The sequence below is a fragment of the Strigops habroptila genome, chromosome 3 (genome assembly GCF_004027225.2).
Source record: "Strigops habroptila isolate Jane chromosome 3, bStrHab1.2.pri, whole genome shotgun sequence".
Taxonomy (NCBI): domain Eukaryota; kingdom Metazoa; phylum Chordata; class Aves; order Psittaciformes; family Psittacidae; genus Strigops; species Strigops habroptila.
In genome coordinates, this window is record NC_044279.2 from 1049938 (window position 1) to 1072330 (window position 22393).

A 22393-nucleotide genomic window follows, 5' to 3' on the forward strand; every position below is an offset into this window, starting at 1 on the left:
TCTTAAATTCATTGTTTGTGGTCATCCTTGACAGGCTGAGAACATTGGGGCTGTTGAGCCTGGAGAAGAGAAGCTGCGTGGAGACCTCAGAGCAGCTTCCAGTGTCTGAAGGGGGCTACAAGGATGCTGGAGAGGGACCTTCATCAGGGACTGGAGCGATAGGATAAGGGGTGATGGGTTCAAACTGAAACAGGGGAAGTTCAGGTTGGAGATAAGGCAGAAGCTCTTCCCTGTGAGGGTGCTGAGGCGCTGGCACAGGGTGCCCAGAGAAGCTGTGGCTGCCCCATCCCTGGCAGTGTTCAAGGCCAGGTTGGACACAGGGGCTTGGAGCAACCTGCTCTAGTGGAAGGTGTCCCTGCCTGTGGCAGGGGTTGGAACTGGAGGAGCTTTAAGCTCCCTTCCAACACAAACCCGATGATTCTATCCTTGGTAGCAGAAACCAGCCCATCTCCCGTGCAGGTCTACACGCAGCCACGTCTCAAGGCAAAGACTCACCTCTCAAAGGCTGCTCTGTGTGAAGGTGTCCCACATCTCCCAGGCAGCAGCGCTCCTGCCCCGCTGCCCGTCTCCGGTCCCTGGGCCGTGCTGCACACGGGGAAGGAGCCAGGCTCTCACAGAGCCCCGATTGTTCCAACCGCTCCATCCTCCCTCAAACCAAACGGCCTCTCCCTTCCTCTCCTGATAGCCCTTGTTTTCCCAGATAAATCCTCGAGCACAGCCCAGCACATTGCTCTGGTTGTGTGGGGTGTTTGCTGGAGCTCTGGCGAGCTGTGATGGCTTTAGCACTCCAAAAGGAGAGTGGGGTGAGTGTGGGGAAGATCCTACACTGAGCCAGGACCAAACTTGGGGTCAGGATTTTGCCCAAGCAGCAGCTCCCCCCCCAGGTCAGGCAGGTTTTGGTCAGATCGTGGGATCCACGGCACCAAGAGAGGGTAATATCTGAAGGATTTCTGCCTTGGGCATCAGGACGAGCCCCACTCTGCAGCAGAAGCACGATGCTCCAGGAGCTTTGCATGGAGCCTGCTCTGCTCTTATGGTTCAAGCGTGCCTCTAAGGGGAGGGATATTCATCTGCTCCCACTCCAAATCCCTCCCACAGCAGCTTTCAAAGAATTTTGTTCTCAAAGGCCCCTTCTGAGACTCAGCTTTCTGATCCTAGGGAATGACGTGCTGTGAGACCCACACGCAGGTTCTGATTTCACCTCAATAGGAAATGGCATTAGCTGGATAAAGTCAAACCTTCCACGCACAAAGGGACGTGCTGCTTCTCCTTTAGCTTCAATCCCCTTCACACATTCCTCCCTTCATCCTCTCCCTGCCTCTGGTACAGGGTTGCCTTTGCAGCATGTTAAATGCTTTCTTCTCTTCAGCTCCATCCAGTCCAGCTGCCACCTGGATATAATAGAATGAATATTATATCTAATATTCATATAATACAGAACATATAATACATAATATATAATTATATATTGAAACCAGTTTTCCTTCTGTTCCCACTAAGTTTTTACCAACTGCTCATCTGCTGCCAACCAGGTTCTTCTTCTCCAAGCATCAAACCCTCCTTTGGCTTCTCAGGTCTTGCTGCCCCCTGATTGCTGCCTCCTGATTTTGGGGGTGGTTCTGTGGGTTCCTCCTCTCTCTCCCTGTGCCTCATCTCGCAGCCAGCTCATCCCAAACACCGAGCTTGACTCAAAGGTTCTGAGCTGTGGGTGATAACTTGGGAATCAGGAACTCTCCTGATCATTGCAATCTTGCCAGTTTTATCCTTAATGTTTCTAAGTCATGGAGTTCTGGTGGATCCTGAAACTCCACAGGATTTCATGCCTCTCCCTTTTCCAGCATCTTGTTGTAGCACTTGGATCACAACAGCCCCCGAAATGATCCAGGCTTGGGGAAGCACAGCTGGAAACTGCTCATGGGAAAGGACCTGGATTGATGGAGCTGAACACGAGCAGCTTGTGCCCAGGCAGCCAAGAAGCCACCAGCATCCTGGCCTGGCTCAGCACCAGTGTGGCAGCAGGGCCAGGGCAGGGACTGTCCCCCTGTGCTGGGCACTGGTGAGGCTGCACCTCGAATCCTGTGTCAGTTCTGGGCCCCTCACTGCAAGAGAGACATTGAGGTGCTGGAGCGGGGCCAGAGAAGGGCACCGGAGCTGGTGCAGGGCCTGGAGCACAAGTGTGATGAGGAATGGCTGAGGGACCTGGGAGGGTTTAGTCTGGAGAAGAGAAGGCTCAGGGGGGACCTTCTCGCTCTCTGCAACTGCCTGACAGGAGGATGGAGCCAGGAGGGGGCTGGTCTCTGCTCCCAAGGAACAAGGGATGGGACAGAGGAAGCAGCCTCAAGCTGCCCCAGGGCAGGTTTAGATGGAGCTGAGGAACAATTCCTTCCCCAAAGGGTGCTCAGGCATTGGAACAGGCTGCCCAGGGCAGGGCTGGAGTCACCGTCCCTGCAAGTGTTCACACCCCGTGTAGCCAAGGCCTCAGTGCCATGGGTTAGTGGTGGCCTTGGCACTGCTGGGGGCGGTTGGACTGGATGAGCTTGAAGGTCTTTTCCAATCTGGATGATTCCATGATTCTATGATGTTCTGCATCCCACCTGCTTGGCCGATCACATCCCCTTTGATATCAACAAACTCCCTTTGCTTGCAACCATCCCAATGTTTTGGATGCAAGTTCCTGCCCTTCAAATGAGATGGGAATGTTGAGCACAACACCAAACACACCGGCTTCGGTCCTTGGCTTGTGCCTAGAGATACTGCATTAATCCTAATATGATAAAAGTAAGCCAAAGAGGATGGGTTTGACTTCCCCTTCCCTAAGTGGAGCTTTCCTGAAGAGCTGGATTTAGGACAATGCGGTTCATTAGTGACTTTTGTCTGTCCCTGTGCCCCTGAAGCAGACCTGACCCACAACAGGGCACTGCGGGCTCGCAGGACCTGGCAGGACACCGCGTTTTCCAGCTCTCCAGGATCGCCCTCGCATGCCAGAACATCTCATCTCCTGGTTTTCCATGTTTCCATGGGTTTTCCATGTTTCCATGGGGTTTATTTGCGGAGGAGCAGCGGACAGCTGTGCCAGACCCCTGTGCGATGATCACAGACCTGCGACCGGCCAAAATACACAGAAATCCCTTAAAACGTGAAAAAGCACCCAAACCTCCCCACAGGGATGGGTGCGGGGCCGGCTGGAGCCGCACACACCGAGCCCGTCTCCTGGCGGGGCTTCGCCTCCCGCCGCCGCCATTTTGCGGCTCTGCCCCCTCCTCAGCGGCCGGCTCCCCCGAACACACCTCAGGACTACATTTCCCAGAAGGACCCGCGGCGCAGAGCGAGCAGGCGGGGCGCTGGGGCCGCGGCGCGGAGGCTGCCGGGAGTTGTAGTCCCGGCTCGGTGGCGGGCGGGAGGACTGCGGGTCCCGGCATATCCCGCGGCGCTGAGGGGCGGGCGAGGGGCGGTCCGTCCCTGAGGAGCCGGAGGCGGCGGCGGCGATGTCGGTGCAGGTGGCGGCCCCGGCTGTGGAGCTGAAGGAGCTGAGCGGCCCCATGGATAAAGCGGCGGGGCCGCCGTGTGAGCCGGTGACCGCTCACCCTCCCGGGCACGGCGTGGCCGCGGCTCCCTGCCCGCTGCCGGCCACCGAGCGTGAGGCGGCCCCGGCGCCGTCCTCCTGCAGCGAGCGGCCTCCGGGGAGCGGCTGCCCCGGGCTGTCGTCCTCCGCCGCCGGCTTGCCTCCGGGCGCCGCTAAGGTGCCGCAGGCTTCGGCTATGAAGCGGAGCGACCCGCATCACCCCCAGCACCGGCACCGCGACGGTAACGACAGCGGCGGGGCCGCGGCCGAGGCGCTCGTCAGCCCCGACGGCACCGTCAGCGAGGCGCCGCGCACCGTCAAGAAGGTAACGGGGAGGGACGGGGGGGGAGCAGCCATCCGCGGGCGTGGGGAACCCGCACCCGCACCGGGCCATCCCCGGGGGACACCCTCATGCACGCACCGGGCAGAGAGAACCGTCCCGGTGCTTGGGGACACGGTGCTGCCTCCCTCCCCGTAGGGACTGGCGCGATGTGGGGGTCCCGGTATGTGGGTGCCCGGTGTTGGTGTGCCCTGGGGTGCTTCTATGCTATAAAGTGCTTCTAAGCTGTGGCTGTGTTTTGGGGACACACTCCTCAGGGGCCGTGGGGTCCCATCTGCTCTTTGTGTGCCTCAGCCCTGTGGGTACATGTGGGGTGCACACGCAGACATGGGCTGTGGATGTGCCCATGAACATGTATGACCAGCGTGGTCCTGCTGTGTGGGTCCCTGTCAGCTGTATGCGGGTCCGTGTTGGCTGTATGTGTGCCCGGAGGTGTGCCTCCCTTGCAGGGTATGTGCTTGCTTACTTACACACCAATCTACAAGCAGTGTAGGTACACACTGGGTGTGTGCACACCCCGCTCCGGGTGTGTGTGGGTTGCGGGAAGCGCCGGTGCCAGGTACGTGAGCTCCGGGATGTGTGTGGGTTCACGTTGGGTTCACCTCCCTGGGGATGTGAGATATAGATATGTGCCAGATAAAAACCCACAGAGCTGCCTATGCCGTGGTACACGAGGGATAACGAGGTTCCAGTGTGGATGTCCGTGTGCACAGGCGTGCTCCTGTGTGTATCGCTGTGCCTTTGGGTGTATCACTGTGTGCACACACCCAGGGGTGCCCTGTCCTTTGGGGTGCCCCTTCCTGGCGCCGGCACATCGAGGTGCACATAGGGAACACGTGGCTTGTTTTCTGCCCGGTGACTGTGCACTGGGTGTGCACCTATGGACGTGGCAGAGCAGCACCTCTGTGCATACAGGCACATGGATGTGCGTGCTCAGGCGTGCACTTGTGCCTTTACACGTCTGTCTGTGCGTTGCCATGTGGTTGTAGACATCCTCACGGACACAGATGTGTTCAGGCGTGCACAGACAGCCCTGTGTCATGTGTAGACATTTGCAGGTAGATGATGTCCATGCCAGCGTCCGTGCTCTGACCTGTTCGTGTAGATCCATCCACACGTATTTGAGCTTCTCAGGTGATGTAGATCCTCCCATGGAAGAGGATACTCCCTGTAGCAGGGGTGTGCGTGTGCTCTCCTGTAGTTACGTCCTTCCATAGGTGGCTGTAAAGGAACTCATGTTTTCCACAGAGTGGAAGCAACCTGAGGGCACCTTTCCCTTTGGAAATCTTGGGAGGACTTTTTCCTTGTGATGAAAGAACCTATTGGGGAATACAGGGGGAAAAGTGTTGTGAGGGGAACCGGTGAGACTTCAGGGTGAAGACTTCGTGGATTGACTTCCACCCTCCTTCACCATCGCTCTAATATTTCCTGCCCCTTCTGAAGGCTCAGGATGAGGGAGTTTGTCTCCATAACTGTGTGGCTTCCCTGAAAGTGGAGCCTCTCTTAGAGGCTCTGTGGGAAGGGGGGTGTCCCTGTAAGAAGGGACTGGATCAAGGGCTCCTTCATCCCTTTAGAACTTCTGCTGGGGTGGAGTGGGGGTCAGTTCCTTGGTAAAGGACATGTCTCCTCTGAGATTGTGATTTCCATCCCTGGAGTCTGGAGCTCTCTCCCTTGGATACACTAATCCCATCGCTCCATTTTTAGAGACCCTCAGGGTATCCGTATTTCTCCTCAAGTGTCTTTAATACTTCTAAACCCTTAGTCTTTTCTTTTTCTTTGGTAAAACAACAGAGAGGGGTTTCTACTTGCCCCCTTGTCCTGAAGTCCAGCACTTCTCTGGTGAGAGGAACCCAACGTTAGATGACACATTTGCATCACTGACTCTAGGACTGAAGGGGTGTATTGATGGGATTGACAAAGTAGGATCAAGCATCTTCAGCAGGTTTGCTGGTGGCACTGAGCTGTGTGGTGTGGTCAGCACGCTGGAGGGAAGGGATGGAATCCAGAGGGATGCAACTGCATCCAGCTCTGGGGCAACAGCACAAGAGGGACGTGGAGCTGCTGGAGCGAGGCCAGAGGAGGCCCCGGAGCTGCTGCGAGGGCTGGAGCAGCTCTGCTCTGGAGCCAGGCTGAGAGAGCTGGGCTGGGGCAGCCTGGAGAAGAGAAGGCTCCTGAAGGGGAGACCTTAGAGCAGCTCCAGTGCCTAAAGGGGCTCCAGGAAACCTGGAGAGGGGCTTTGGACAAGGGCCTGGAGGGACAGGCCAAGGGGAATGGCTTTAACCTGCCCGAGGGGAGATTGAGATGAGCTCTGAGGCAGAAGCTCTTCCCTGTGAGGGTGCTGAGGCGCTGGCACAGGGTGCCCAGAGAAGCTGTGGCTGCCCCATCCCTGGCAGTGTTCAAGGCCGGGTTGGACACAGGGGCTTGGAGCAACCTGCTCTAGTGGAAGGTGTCCCTGCCCGGGGCAGGGGTTGGAGCTGGATGAGCTTTAAGGTCCCTTCCAACCCAAACCATTCTATGATGGTGGGTGATGGGGCTGTTGTCTTAAGCCATCTTGAAGGAATCTGCACCGCTCTCCCTGGACACCCCTGGCAGCAGCAGAGGTTGGTCTCTTGTTGAGAGCAGGCACGGTTGCCAGGCTTTCGGGAGCAGCAGCCAGGAAGCTGATGGAGCAGCACAGCTCCCAGCTGGCTCCCGCTGCCGTGGGTGCTGGGTTTGGTTCGGAGCCGACAATCTGGTCGCTGAAGGAAGCGGGATGTGTTGATGGAGGGTATCTGGGAGGACGTACTGTTCCTTCTCCTTCTCCTCCCTGCTGCTGCTTCCCAGTGTGTGCTCCAGAGACAGGAGAGGCTGTTGGGCACCTCATTTAAGAGATTTATGAGTCCCGAGTCCTTTCTGCTCTTCCTTAGGAAGTCCTGGTATTTAAATAAAACACCAGATTTGGTCACCATGAAATTGTTCCCATCCCTGTGCCTGAAAATTGGGCATGTGGAGCTGAAGCATCTGTTGGAAAAAGGTTCGCTACAAAAATAAGTCTAAAAGAAGCAGATAAATTTCCTATTAGTTGGATCCAATAGATTTTTAAGACCTGGAATAAAGGTAAAGGTCTGTTTAAGAGAGATAAGAAGGTCATATCAACTTGGGAGTGAAGTGAATTGAGCTGTAGTTCTTCACAGTGCGTGCCTGGAAGAAAAATCTCTGTATTTTTTTCTTGACTGGTTTATAGATTGAAAATACTGGGGGGTTGTGTTGGTTTTTATCCCTTTCATTGAAGTTTTAACATGTGTTCCTGGAGAACTGGGCAACCAAATGTTTATTTCGTAGGTCTGACACGAGCACAGAGTTGCGGGTGAATGGCTGTGATTGTTCTTTCCTCTCTATCTCTCTCAGTTGAAAACTATTTGGATGTTGTCCTGTCCCTGCATCCCTTGTCCAAAGCCCCTCTCCAGGTTTCCTGGAGCCCCTTTAGGCACTGGAGCTGCTCTAAGGTGTCCCCTTCAGGAGCCTTCTCTTCTCCAGGCTGCCCCAGCCCAGCTCTCTCAGCCTGGCTCCAGAGCAGAGCTGCTCCAGCCCTCGCAGCAGCTCCGGGGCCTCCTCTGGCCTCGCTCCAGCAGCTCCACGTCCCTCTTGTGCTGTTGCCCCAGAGCTGGATCAGGACTGCAGGGGGGGTCTCCCCAGAGCGCAGCAGAGGGGCAGGATCCCCTCCCTGACCTGCTGCTCATGCTCTGGGGGTGCAGCCCAGCACACGGGGGGTTCTGGGCTCAAGCACACACTGAAGCCGGGTCATGGGGAGCTTCTCCTCACCCAACACCCCAAGTCCTCCTCACGCTGCTCTGTCCAGTCTCCCCCAGCCTGTGGTTGTGCTTGGAAATGAGATCTGTGTAATGACGTTTTTGTTCTCTTTGGGTTCCTGCTGTAGATCTGCTCTCTCAGGAGATGGCTAGAAGGCCTCATTTCGGAGATGACATTGGACTTGACATTACAGCCATCTCTGACTAATGGATGTGGTGTGACCTTTACGTGCGCTGACACAGGTAGATTTAGCTGGCCCCTGGTTGTCTGGCGCTGCCTCGAAGCTCGCTGCCTCTGACGTGGGCTGGTGAGTGGCTCTTTGACCTGTCCCGAGGTGTGGGCTCATGGCCTGAGCTTCAGGGGTGGCCCAGATCTCCTCCTGCCTCTGGCTGCGTGTCCTGACCCTCCCTCCTTCCCCTCCTGCCAAGATCTCGCATGGCTCCAAGATGAGGCAGCTCAAACTGCATTAAACTCCTCACTTGGAGTTAGTTTTCTCTTGGTGTGATTCCCTCCAACGCAGGGTCAAGGAGGAGCTGGGAATGGTGCGGGAGAAGCGGGAGGGAAGTGGGAGGGATGGAAAGGCCTCTCCAGCAGCAGCTGGGTGCTGGTTCGGCTTGGTCAGGACACCAGTGTGTGTGATGGGATGCTGCAGCTGCAGCCTGGGTGACTCAGGAGATGTGTCCCCACTCCTGGAGCCAGGGCAGCCATGGAGCTGAGGAACAGTTCCAGGTGTCCATCCGTGATGTGAGTCAGGGTCCTGAGGCACGTGAATCGTTCAGTGCTTTAGGTTTGAATGGGGTTTGATGGTTAGATGATCATTCGTTGGCTTTAGGGGGTGGTGGCCATGCAGGTTTTGTGCTGATTCTTGGGGCATTCCCAGATCAAAGCACCCAAAAGCCACAGAACTTGTGGAAACAGTGGTGTGTGTGAGGTGGGAGCCAGCAAGGGGCTTTAATTAAGCCTCCAAAGTGATTAGCTGGGGGGTCTTAACCTTGTAATGACTCTCTGCCCCCATAAGAACATAAGCTCAACCAGATGCACTTCTTGGTTTAATGATTCTTAACTGCTTGGCAAGTAAGGCTCAGGGAATGCTCATGCACCTCCCTGGGACAGCAGTTGTGTGGCTGGGAGCTGTACATTAAACACTACCAATTAAAAGCAGAAGGTTATTGTTTTATTGTCCCAGCCACTCCATAAAGCAAGCCCAGCCAACTCCTTGACTTCCCAGCTGTGTCCCTTTGCTCCTTGGCATCGTTAAAGCAGAGGCTTTAGCACGGGGAGGGATTGATTTGCTGCTGTTGTTGCTGTGGATTTGTTCAGAGCCGCTGGAGCAGAGCACAGGTTGTTTTCTCAGCGTTCCACCCCCTCTGCAGTGCCCGTGGCTGTGGAAAACCGAGGTACAGGCTGATGAGGTGCATAATGTCACTGCTCGAGGATAACCTCCCTGAAACTCCTCGCTGGAAACGCCTTTGGAGAAGGGGTTACAGCACAGTGAATGCCTGCTGCTCGCCAGCCTGGCACATCAGCTGACTGGGAGCTGCTGGGAGGGCTCATTCCACTAAGACCAGCCATGACTCTCCCGTGGCTCGTCTAAACGTGGATTCTGACCTTGGCTCCCAGCAGGTTTCATTGCCTGCAATGAAAACTGAGCTTTTCCCTTGTTCATAGAAATTCCTTGTGACATTCCCACGTTGTTTTGTGGGGCAGAGGGGTTAGTTTGGCTCCGTGCTTGTGCATTGGTTCTCTAGCTGCTCTGTTTCACTCTAACCCCTAGTGACCACTTCTGCTGGGTAATAAATGCTTCCCCCGAGGCTTAATTCCCAAGAGCTGCTCGTGGTGAGTGTGGTTTGGATTCCATTTAGGAAAATCTTATCGTTGGAGGCCGTATGCTTTTATTTCCTGTAATACTCGGGGTCTGTCTCCCTGTGAGTGTGTGCAGGTTAATTTTAGAAGGTGTCTGCACGTGACTGCTTGGGATTGTGGAGAGATCAATACATCAACCTTTGGGATGGAGGCTCAGAGCAGAAGAGAAGAGATGGTTGAGGGGGGAAAAGGGAGAGGAAAATAATGGCTGTGAATGCGAGTAGGTGCTAAGTTGTAACACATCAGTGGCACTGAAATAAGAAGCTGGGTGCAGTCCAGGGCACCTCAAACCTTCCCACTGTCGGTAACAAACTCATGTTTGCCAAGAGGCTGTGGCACTGTAGCTCTGTGTCATTCTCAGGTGTTAAAACCCATCATGATCTCTGTGTCTGTATCTTGCCTGGAGGGACAGAACCTGCTGTTTGAATTTACAAGCAATTAAAAGCCTTGTCTTAGCTTTGGCCTTCACTTGGTGCATGAAAGATGAGCAAAGAAAAGCAATTAGGACTTTCAGAGCCGTGTTTGACCTTTTAGGTTTCTTTTAAACTCAGGTGAATTGTAAACCAATATGGTGATTTAACTCAAACACATGAGAGATGGAGGTAAAACTGCAAAGGAAGGAGTGAGCTCAGCTGGGACAAGCAGAGTTGACCTGCAGCTTTGGTGGCATTGAAGCAAACCAAGGTTGAAAGGATGGAATTGCTCCAAATGTTGTGTAGAAGCTGCTGCAGTGGAAGGGCACAAACCCAGCCATGTAATTGTCTTATCATAGATCATGGAATCCAGACTGGTTTGTGTTGGAAGGGACCTTAAAGCTCCTCCAGTTCCAACCGCTGCCATGGGCAGGGACACCTTCCACTAGAGCAGGTTGCTCCAAGCCCCTGTGTCCACCCTGGCCTTGAACACTTCCAATCCATTTTAGGGCTTCTCAAGATGGAAATTGAGGCATTTCAGTGGGATTTCTTTCTGCTATGAATGCCTTTAACTGCAGACCTGAGCACAGAGGATTTCATGCAAGAATATTTAAAGCTTATTTTATCCTTAATTCACCCTTTTCCTCCTCGTCAGTCTGTTGCTCACTTGAAGCCCTGGAACCTGACAGTTCTGCTGGGACTCAAAGGAAGCAGCCTCCACTGTTTTTATTTAGAGGCTGGGCCTTATTTCTGGGGCTGTCTCCCTTCCATTCATCATTCAGATTTGTATCTTGCCTACAGCTCGTGTCTCTACACTGGGATTTAAGAGCTCAGCTATTGTGCTTTAGGGAGGATGTTCCCTTCACGTGACTGAGGTTCTGCTTGTGCACCTCTGCTTTGAATCTGCAAAACTGAAGAAGAGGGTAAATATCAAAGCAGGAGCTTCCAGTGCTTAAAGGGGCTACAAGAAACCTGGAGAGGGGCTTTGGCCAAGGGCCTGTAGGGGCAGGACAAGGGGAATGGCTTTAACCTGACTTGTGTGACTTTCCCCAAGACTCTGTGACCAGCAGAACAGTCCCTGAAGTAAAGGACATTTCCAGGTTCTTTCCCAAGAATCAAACAGTCCGGCTCGTGTTCTGTTTCTGCCCAAGATGAAAGGCTGCACATGTAACATTGGAGTGCTGCAGAAGCAGCCAGGATGGGTGAGAGCCTGGAATTAACATTCCTCTGCCCCCTTGAGAAGCTCAGGAATGCTGTGTGAAGTCTTTTCCAGCCTTTGTAGAGATGGAGCTGCTTCATCTCGGGTTTGTAGCACTGAATTGATCGATGCACTGAAATGAAAGCCTCTAGTCACGATATTTGGGGTTTGCTTATGAAGTGAAGATGATGTGACCTTTTTCCCCACGGGTGTCACTATTAAACACCTCTCTCTTATTGAAGGATAGTTCCCACCGAGTTCACTTGGAGCTGAGAGTGCTCCACACGTCTCCAAGCCCTGGGTCATGAGCTGTGACGTGATGCTGATCTTAGTTCATGGCCTGATGTGAGAAGCTGACTGAGGGTGAACTTTTCTGCCTGCTTTTGCCTCAGACATGCCGAAACAGATGCAGCCAGAGCAATTCAGCTGCACATGCTGAATCGATCCCACATGAGTCACTTTGTGTCTTGTTCCCTTCAGGATGCATCAGCACAACGCTCGCTGGGAGCCTGCAGCAGCGCTGTGCTGCTCCTGGACCGGAGCTGGCATGTGGCCATCCAGCCCCAGCTCCAGTCTGTCTGCACCTTCCTGCACAGACTTGCCTATAGCAACTCTAGCAAATTAAAATAGAGAATTTAATTACATAGGGCAGCATTTAGCAGCTTAACCAACCCCCTCGTTCTTCTCGAAGCCTCCTGCCTCTTTCTTTGTGCCCTTTGCAGCTTCTCAACAGTAAAGCATCAGCAAATCCAACCCCCAGACGGCGTTCTGTCCACTGCTGGAGATGGGCTCTGCTGTGTGGGTGACTTCAGGCTGAGTGAACAACCTTCATTCTGTATTTTCAGTCAGCTTGAATATTCTTCTAATAGCACTTTAGCATTTTCCTGTGTGAAACGTTGAGTGCTGCAGTGTTCAACCTTGCTTTAAATTGCAGGGGTGGCAGCATTGGAACTCCAGGTATTTTTCCTTTCTCCTGACAGGCAGCTGCATTTTTCATGAGTGTCGAAAGAGGAGGAAAGTCAGTTGAAAAATGAGCTGCTCTCCCAGAAGTGCTGAACCTCTCTTATTGCCAGGTTTATTCCAAAAGCATGTCCTTAAAAATAGAAGCAGCCTGACCGTGCCTTCAGCTGGCAGTTAGGAAGCTTCGTTGTTTGCTTTGCAGAGGTGAAGTGATCAATGTTGAATCCTCAAGTTGTGTGAGAAAACCCAGGGAATGGTCTGTTCCCATAAAAATGACTCAAGGACCAATTTGGGAAACCAGCTTTCCTGTGGTCCATGCTGGTATCTGTTCCCAAGCTTTCCTCCCAGCTAACCAAAAGCTTGCTGACTCAGATTTGGAGTTCTCTCCATGACTTCAGTGTTTAGGGAGGTGGGGAAATCTGCTTGGATCTCTTTCAGCATCAGCCAAGAGCGTTTTTATTGGTTGCAGAACTCACTAGCGTGGGTTTGTGGATTAATTATTTCTTGCTTTAAACCCCAAATTTGTACATTCCAGGATGAGGGATTGCTGCTGTAATCTCCAGCATTCCACATCCACCAGTTGGATGTTAATGGAAGTGCCTTTCTGTAATACTAAACTGCCCTGATCTTTCTGCTCTTCACCGGCATTAATCACGCTCCAGGCTTGGTATGTGCTGTGAGTGTGCGAGGCTTCAGAGCTGATAATAAAATCATAGAACCCCAGCCTGGTTTGGGTTGGAAAGGACCTTAAAGCTCCTCCAGCTCCAACCCCTGCCCCGGGCAGGGACACCTTCCACTAGAGCAGGTTGCTCCAAGCCCCTGTGTCCAACCTGGCCTTGAACACTGCCAGGGATGGGGCAGCCACAGCTTCTCTGGGAAAAGTCTGTGCCAGCGCCTCAGCACCCTCACAGGGAAGAATCACTTAGGTTAGAGAAGACCCTTAAGATCGAGTCCAGTTGTTAACCCAGCACTGCCATGTCCATCACTGAACCATGTCACTAAATGCCACGTGTACATGTCCCCATCCTCCAGGGCCGGTGACTCCAGCCCTGCCCTGGGCAGCCTGTTCCAATGCCTGAGCACCCTTTGGGGAAGGAATTGTTCCTCAGCTCCATCTAAACCTGCCCTGGGGCAGCTTGAGGCCGTTTCCTCTTGTCCCATCGCTTGCTAACCTGGCCCTGAGCACTGCCAGCGGGTTCCATCCTTTTCCTGATGCAGGAGCGTAAAGCTGGAGGAGATAGGATGCGGACACTGAGGGTCTTGGCTTGGAAAGAAGCGGGTAGACAGTGTGATTGATATCCTGGTCTGGTCAGAGGTGGAGGATTTGGTTGGAGATCCTGCAGTGCTGTGGTGTTCACATCAGGATGCAGTTCCCAAGGGCTGGAATATCGACTAATACTGTCTCTTTCCCCATTTCTTCTGTCAGATTTTATCCACCTCTTTTCCTTCTCTAGAACCCAAGGTTGTGTGTGCTCAGCACTGCTGCAAAGGCCACACAAGCAACTTTCTCCTTGTAAAGCAGTGACTTTACTGCAGTATTCAAACCTTGATCCTTCCAAACAGCATTCCTTTTGCTGTATTTGGATCAAAGTCCTCATCACTTACCTGTTAGAGCTAGAAATGATTTTGAACATGGCCAGAAATGAGATTCTGAGCTCCCACATACCAAAGCACCAACAGCATTCCAGAACTCTGCAGGGAAATCACCTCTTTCCTCTGCTTCCTTCCTCTGCGATCATTCCTTGTGCTCTGATGGGTATTGGGATCTAACCTGCAGCCCCTGAGAGCAAGGACTGCAGAGCTGCAGCTTGGAGGAAGGTATTTTAGACTGCAGTGTTTTGAACACTGCTGGAAGATCTACATGGAAAATGTTATTTAAGGCGTAAGGAGAGGACCCGGGTGGTTTGCTACCACTTTGGCTTTCTGCTGCAATCATTATTTCCTAACCTCAGTGTCAGTTTTAGCTGGTGGGGAAAACAAACAGCTCTGGAGAGGAGAATAACCAGGCAACAAAACACACAGCGCAAGAAGTGCTGAATATCAGCCTGTGCCTGGTTTTGTTGTCTGGCTTTGTACTGTGTTTAAATAATGCAGAGAGGGGCACAACACAAGCAGAACAAACGAGGCTTCAATGCAAGGCTCGTGGGAGGGGAAGTCTCATAAACTGCTCTTGTTCCTCCTTGCTGGAGCAGTGTCCAGGTAATGTCCCCAGTGCTGCTGGTGTTCAGGACTCCCAGCAAAACAGCGGTACCTGCTCACCCCAGCAATGCTTTTGAATGTCTTCATAGAACCCCAGCCTGGTTTGTGCTGGAACAGACCTTAAAGCTCCTCCAGCTTCAACCCCTGCCCCGGGCAGGGACACCTTCCACTGGAGCAGGTTGCTCCAAGCCCCTGTGTCCAACCTGGCCTTGAACACTGCCAGGGATGGGGCAGCCACAGCTTCTCTGGGCACCCTGTGCCAGCACCTCAGCACCCTCACAGGGAAGAGCTTCTGCCTCAGAGCTCATCTCAGTCTCCCCTCTGGCAGGTTAAAGCCATTCCCCTTGGCCTGTCCCTCCATCCCTTGTCCAAAGCCCCTCTCCAGGTTTCCTGGAGCCCCTTTAGGCACTGGAGCTGCTCTAAGGTCTCCCCTTCAGGAGCCTTCTCTTGTCCAGGCTGCCCCAGCCCAGCTCTCTCAGCCTGGCTCCAGAGCAGAGCTGCTCCAGCCCTCACAGCAGCTCCGGGGCCTCCTCTGGCCTCGCTCCAGCAGCTCCACGTCCCTCTTGTGCTGTTTTTATAGACCTGAGGCCCCAAAGCAAGACTAGAATAGATCTCGGGGAGTTTCTTTGCGCACGCTAAGCTCAGCTTTGCTCATTACAGCTGTGTTTAAGTTACAGGAATATCTTCTCAACAACTTTTCCAGCCACGCTGTGGGCGGAGAAGAAACTTCGAGGTTGCAGTTTGAAACTTCTTCTTGCAGCTCATTGGCTCTTGTGCCAAACATTCCATGTTTGATGCTCCAGGATTGCCATGTTGGTTTATCCTCTTGATAGCCAGGAGTGATTCTTTGTCCACCTTTGGCTTGGTAGGATGTCATTTACTTTATGTTTTCTTTATGAGAAAAGTGAAGGGACCACGTTTGACTAATCTAAATAGTGTTTAATTCTGGTTTTACTCTGCCTTGCGCTCATCCATGGCTTCTATGTGGATAAGAGGGATGGAGTAATGCTGGAGACATAGAATCATAGAATCATAGAATCGTAAGGGTTGGAAAGGACCTTAAGATCATCTAGTTCCAACCCCCCTGCCATGGGCAGGGACACCTTGCCCTAAACCATGTGGCTCAAGGCTCTGTCCAACCTGGCCTTGAACACCGCCAGGGATGGAGCATCCACAACCTCCCTGGGCAACCCATTCCAGTGCTTCACCACCCTCACTGTAAAGAACTTCTTCCTTATATCTAATATAAACTTCCTCTGTTTAAGTTTGAACCCATTACCCCTTGTACCACTACAGTCCCTAAGGAAGAGTCCTGCTGGTGTTTGAGCACATCCTTTGTGAGCTGCCCCATGCTCCTCTGCTGCTTTTTCCCCTCTCTAGCTCCTTCCAATTCCCATCTGGAATGATTCTTTCTGGGATATTCCAGCTTGTTGGAATGTAGAGCACAGTGTCTACCAAAGTGTTTGAGTGTTGTAACGGTGACGATGAGTGTGTGGCTTTAAGGTGGTGAGCGCAGCTCACTCCTGCTTAAAGGCTCCTTTAGGTTGTGTAACTGAGGCCAATGATCCCAACTTCTGGCATTGTGAGAACACACCATGAACACTGTGGTTTGGTGCTGTTATTTGGTGAGTTCCACCGTCTGAAGCAGCCGTTGCCACAGGGCTGGAAAGTGGAGGAGCAGCTCAGTAATGGTGGAGAAACCCTCAGATGTCTAAAGTTGTCTGGATATTCGGGATAACCTGAGGGCATTGAGGTGTTGTCATGCTACATCGTGCTTTCAAACCCCAAAACTTCTTCCGTGTAGTTTTGTTCCTGTGCAACTTGTGTTATTTAGAAGTGAAAAGCACCCAGAGATTGCTCTTAATGGGTTCAACCTGTTCAATGGCTCCTTCTTCCTTTTCTCTATCAACCAATCTTCCTTGCTCATGACTCCTTAGTTGATTTTTAAATGTTCTCCTGTTTATGGAGCAGGTAGTTTGCCAATTTTCCCCAAAGAGATGATTTTCAAACAGATAAATCATGTCCTGGTCAACATGTGGAGGAAGGGAAGCAAGGGAGAGAAAAAGAGGAGGGGAAGAAGAGGATTTCTTTTCTCTGGGTTGGTGCCCTTCACTGTTTGCTGTGTTGGGGACGTTCGTTTGTGCTTCTGTGACTTTGCAGTTCTTGAGGAGGATGAGAACAGTTTAGAGATCCTCTGTGCTGCTCTTCCAAGGAGGTCACGTAGAATCCCAGACTGGTTTGGGTTGGAAGGGACCTTAAAGCTCATCCAGTTCCCCTGCCTCGGGCAGGGACACCTTCCACTAGAGCAGGTTGCTCCAAGCCCCTGTGTCCAACCTGGCCTTGAACACTGCCAGGGATGGGGCAGCCACAGCTTCTCTGGGCACCCTGTGCCAGCGCCTCAGCACCCTCATGGTAAGTGTTACAAGGGCCTGTAGGGCCAGGCCAAGGGGAATGGCTTTAACCTGCCCAAGGGGAGACTGAGATGAGCTCTGAGGCAGAAGCTTTTCCCTGTGAGGGTGCTGAGGCGCTGGCACGTTCTGCCTCCATCACTGGGAAGTGCTTTACACACAAACTTCTCTCTGTTAACACCTTTCACACAGATTGTCTCCCATAATGTTTAAACTGAATAAGTTCCAAATCGATACAGCAGTGGGTGGAAAAAGAAAAGGAGAAAATAAACCCCCAGCCCTAAACTAGCTTCAAGTCTCTTGAAGTTCTTATGTTAAATCCCCATCATCTGAGAGGAGGAGGAGGAGAAGCCTGGGAAAGCCTTCTGTGTGGTGAGGGCTGTTTTAAGAGCGGTTGCTGGGTGGTGTGGAGGGATCAGGGAATTGCATTGGTGGGGAAGAGGTGGGAGGCTGGAATGGATCCCTGGGGAGTCCTCAGCAATAAGAACAACTTGAAGTGAACAGCAATACAGGAACAAGTCCTGCTCTGTAGATGGATGTGTTTGTGTGGCTGCAGCCTGTGTTGTTACTGCTATCAGGAGCAGCCCTGTGCGGGTCTTGGGTGCAGAAGAGCTGAGGTGAAAGCAGAGCAGGCTGTTAATGGCATTTGTGGGGTGAGGTGCTGCAATCTCACGTTCCAGCTCTGCTTTCCTGACCCCTGACTGACCACTGGCAAACAAACTGTGCTGTGCAATAGTGCTGGGTTGTAGCTGAAGCTGTGGCGTGTCCGAGCGGTGCTGGGTGCTGCAGCAGGGCAGGAAACCTCCAGCAGGGAGCTGGCTACGTGTCACGCTGGAAAACAAGAAGCATTTCCCTTTAAAGCAGGGCTGTGTGGAATTCCTCCAGGAGAAGCCTCTTAAGAGGTAAGTGCATCCTTCATCCTGCAGTTAACAAAGAGAGGAGCAGAGGAGTGGGTGCCAAATGGGTCTTTGTAAGTGGAAACAAAGCCTGGAGCCTTGGTTGCTGAAGGTTGTGTCTCTGCTGGTGTAGTTTGAAAACTGTTTCTGTGGTTACAGAGCAAACGGGATCAGACAAAGGCAGAGCACGTAACAGAGCCCGGGAGGCTCATTGGTGGTTACACTGGGGATATGTGGGCTGGAGAAGAGCTGCCTGCCTGCAGAGGAGCACTTGCACATGTTCACTGGTTTGGAGACCTTCAGATGCCTTCAAATGGCCAAGGAGCAGAAGACCTGGGAAGCAGAAGTTGCTTTCTGGCCCCAGGAAGGGGGAAAGAAAGAGAAGCAAATCAGAAGTGCAGCGTTGTGAAGGGAACTGCTTTAAGGGGTTGCTTGGGATTGTTCCTTCTCCCTCACTGGCGGGCACAGAAGGGCTGAAGTGTCAGTTCCTGAGGGAAGGAGCTTTCACAGACTCACTTCCCTCAGTGTTTTCCTGGCTCATTCCTGAGCACAGCACTGGAAGCCTTTTGTTCCTGTGCTGTTCAGCTCACTCCTGAGGTGGAATGCAAGAATGAGTGTGCTGTGGTCTGTACTTCACTGTGCTCTGGGGCAGGACGTGCAGCATCAGTTCTCAGCCAAACGGCAGAGAGAGGAATTGCTGTGAGGGTGGTGAGACACTGGCACAGGTTGGGACAGGCCAAGGGGAATGGCTTTAACCTGCCAGAGGGGAGATTGAGATGAGCTCTGAGGCAGAAGCTCTTCCCTGTGAGGGTGCTGAGGCGCTGGCACAGACTTTTCCCAGAGAAGCTGTGGCTGCCCCATCCCTGGCAGTGTTCAAGGCCAGGTTGGACACAGGGGCTTGGAGCAACCTGCTCTAGTGGAAGGTGTCCCTGCCCATGGCAGGGGTTGGAGCTGGAGGAGCTTTAAGGTCCCTTCAACCCAAACCATTCCATGGCTCTATGAAGACATGAAAACTCTCATTGCTGAGGACTGAAACCTCCTGCTGGTCTCAGGGGTAGGAAGAAGCTCTCGGAAATGAGAAAGTGAGGAAGTGAGAAGGAGAAAATCTTCCTGTGACTCTAAACTTTGCTGTCTTATGGTTTTGAGGTGACCTTGGGCAAACTGCTTTAGCTCTGTGTACCTTTCTCTTATCACAAGATGAGATGTTATCAGTTATCTCTTGCAAGCAGAGTGGAGGGTGGATGAGCACTTACCCTGTGCCCTGTGCTGGGTTTGTGTGCTGCTGGTTGGAGACCATTTGCAATTACAAGAGAGACGAAGTGATAAATCTACTTGATGCTTCATTTTGATCTGGCGTCTCACTGTAACTCCATGTGCCTTCCCAGCTCTGTCTCCTGAAACATTCGTGTCTGCTGAATTATTCCACGCTCCAGATTGCTTCCTGCCTGTTCCTGCTTCGCCTGGACCCCAGCCAGTTCTCACAGCCCTGCTCTTCCACCACAACCACAGGGCCAACACGGGCTTTGGGCCTCGTTTCCGGACATCCAAGGAGTTAAGGGAAGGGTGAATGTATCCTGAAGGGATAGGAAGGAGCATTTGGGTATGGAGAGACTTTGCTCCCAGCTGCCCCGTGCTCACGCTGTTCCAGGATATCGTTTGAGCTTTTAATAGGGAGCAGCCCCCTGAATTCCAAAGATTTGAGTTCTAAACCAGTTACATTAATTGGGGATGACTCAAACACCCATAGAAGTGTCTATAATAAATCTCCACCTCTGAAGCTCTGCAATTTATTGCTTATGAAAGTCATTTTAGTGGGGCTCAAAGTGGAATCAGTGTCTTTGAGGCAGCCTCTGAAGTGCCCTGTGTGGAACACAGTGTTGCTGCCCTGAGGGAAGGATGATTTTGGGGGTTCATACCCTTTGATTACAGAACATGGTACCCAGACGTTGTCCTCAGGAGGCTTTTGGGTTAGGAACTTGCTTATCTGCTCACCACAGCAACGATGCTGCTCAGCACCTCGAAATGCCAAGAACTTTGTGCTTTGCTCCTCAGTTTTCCTTCACTTTTTATTGTTAATCTAAATAAGCTGAAGCATTTCCTGGTTTCTCTGGGGCAGATGCAGCAAAATGACCACAAGTGAGTCATGGGGCTGCCTGAACATGCATTTTCAGTCAATGTTCTTCATGATACAACCTCCGTGCTACGTTTTCTGGTGTCTCAGCTGCCTTCAGAGGGAAGTTAGGTGCTAACACAGCGATTAAAACACAAGAGAGAAGCTGCTTCTCTGGTCACTCACCTGAAAACTCCAACAGAAGTGCGTTTTGGGAACACTTGTGGGGAGGTTCGGACAGTAACAACCCTCTAGCTGATGCACCAAGTGATTTTGGGGCATGATATTTGGCTTCTTCTCCTCCTCCAGTAAGCCGGTGGCAAAGCTGAGTAGGTGCGTATGGACCTGCTGAGCTTCCTGGCCAAAGCCAAACCCAGACAATGGTCTTTTTATGCTTCAGGGACTCCGAGCTGCTTTTTTCTCTTGTTTGTTTGTTCTTTGTTTCCTGCTCTTTGTCGTTTGTCTGCAGGAACAGAACGTTACTGCTGGTGGCATTGATTCAAGGGACCATTTGGTGTCATTACTCGGGCAGCATTACTCTAGGTTTACACACACAACCACAGGACTGCATCAGGTGGAATTCAGGTGCTCCCCAAAGGAGTTAAAAACATACACGTAAATATCTTGAAATGAGTCCTTCATCTTCATCCAGCAGATGAAAGCTGTTACGGGTTATATCACACAACCTTCTCTTTGAAATCAGGTGAATTCTGCTCTTTCAGGGGTTTCTCTGGACTTCCATAACTGGATTTAGGATTCTGTGGTAGCTTCTTCCCAGAATGGTTTGTGTTGGAAGAGACCTTAAAGCTCCTCCAGCTCCAACCCCTGCCACGGGCAGGGACACCTTCCACTAGAGCAGGTTGCTCCAAGCCCCTGTGTCCAACCTGGCCTTGAACACTGCCAGGGATGGGGCAGCCACAGCTTCTCTGGGCACCCTGTGCCAGCGCCTCAGCACCCTCACAGGGAAGAGCTGCTGCCTCAGAGCTCATCTCAGTCTCCCCTCTGGCAGGTTAAAGCCATTCCCCTTGGCCTGTCCCTACAGGCCCTTGCCCAAAGCCCCTCTCCAGGTTTCCTGGAGCCCCTTTAGGCACTGGAGCTGCTCTAAGGTGTCCCCTTCAGGAGCCTTCTCTTCTCCAGGCTGCCCCAGCCCAGCTCTCTCAGCCTGGCTCCAGAGCAGAGCTGCTCCAGCCCTCGCAGCAGCTCCGGGGCCTCCTCTGGCCTCGCTCCAGCAGCTCCACGTCCCTCTTGTGCTGTTGCCCCAGAGCTGGATCAGGACTGCAGGGGGGGGTCTCACAGAGCGCAGCAGAGGGGCAGGATCCCCTCCCTGAGCTGCTGCTCACGCTCTGGGGATGGTTGGTGGGAAGTTGTGGGTGTTTTAGTCTTTGTGTAGGTTTGTAGGCTGGGGATGAGCATCCCTGTGTCTCTGGTAGCTCAGCTTTGCCTTCGTGAAGCATTCAGACACGTGAGTGCCTTTAACTGTCCATCCCTTGCCCTTGCTGGAGGTATCATGGAGGCTGGATGTGTCTTCACCTCTATGACTCATAGCCCAATATGTTAAATTGACTTTGCCTGTATGTTATATTAACTTACCATGCTGTTGAAGCGCTGGTCTTTGCTTCTGCCGAGTCTCCTGTAGAAATGGTGACCTCGGGTGGAAAGGTGAGGTAGGAATCATTATAACCACTACTCTGTCAGTGAGAACCTTCTCCCTTCTTCACCTCAAAGTTAGGCAAGAGTGTGAATCACCTCAACCCCTTACTACTGCCTGAAGGAGACCTTGCTCCTACTTGTGTGGCTCCACACCCTTCCTCATTGCTTCATTGCTCCTTGGTTTTCCAAGGTAGCCTTGCAAGAACACGTTGGAGGGTTGGTGGGGAGGATGAAGCTGGGCTTGGGTAGAGTTGAATAGGTTGGTAGAAGGCTCCGTTGGATGCAGAGCTATCCAGGAGAAGAGGAGGAGGAAGGTTGCATGGGGAGGAAGAGGAACTGCTCCCTTTCGGTGCCATAGAGCTGCTATGGATCCAGCAGCCTCATAACTTCATCAAGTTTATTAATATCGAGTGCTGTAAGAGCTCTGACGTTGCGATGGAGTGAGGGTGTTGTGAGCTTTGAAAGGCTGTTGTGGAAGGTTCTGAGCGTTGGAGTTCTCTAATAAATGTCACCCCATCGCTGAGGAGCTCAGGGACTCGGTGATTTGTGTTCTGCAGCACCTATATTTAGGTGTGCGCAAGAAGGGGAAGGATTGCTGAAGCTGCCTTTGTATTCTGAGAAATAGAAAGGTTTTGAGAAGCCTCTAAACGAACTGAATAATCTTTAAATACACCAGCACAGTGGCCAAGGCTTAATGGTTCTGGGAAGCCCTTTGAAGAAGTAGTGTCACAGTTCACTGTGCCCCTGAAGCCACCATTGCAAGTGTGCATCCAGGTGAGAGAAAAGCACCTGTGTCAAGTGCCTCTTGATTCTATGCACAGCAGATACCATTTCAGTGGAGTTCTGACCCAAAATGTGGTTCTTCATGACATGGACCCTCTTGCTTCTTGAAGAAGTCCAGATCCTTATTGTCCAGCTCTTGGCTGTCCTGTACCTAGAATGAGTGATGGAGTTTATCTAATAGGGTCATGGAATGGTTTGTGTTGGAAGGGACCTTAAAGCTCC

General features: G+C 52.4%; 1 protein-coding gene across 1 annotated transcript in view; it reads left to right on the forward strand.

Annotated features, from left to right (window-relative positions):
• Nucleotides 1-3461: 3461 nt before the first annotated feature.
• The window catches only part of AHCYL2 (adenosylhomocysteinase like 2), a 78502-nt gene continuing 59570 nt past the window's right edge, over nucleotides 3462-22393 (forward strand). Inside the window, exon 1 of the mRNA XM_030478147.1 lies at nucleotides 3462-3887. Coding sequence (XP_030334007.1) covers nucleotides 3486-3887 — 402 coding nt within the window. The 5' untranslated portion in view covers nucleotides 3462-3485. The remainder of the gene's footprint in view (nucleotides 3888-22393) is intronic.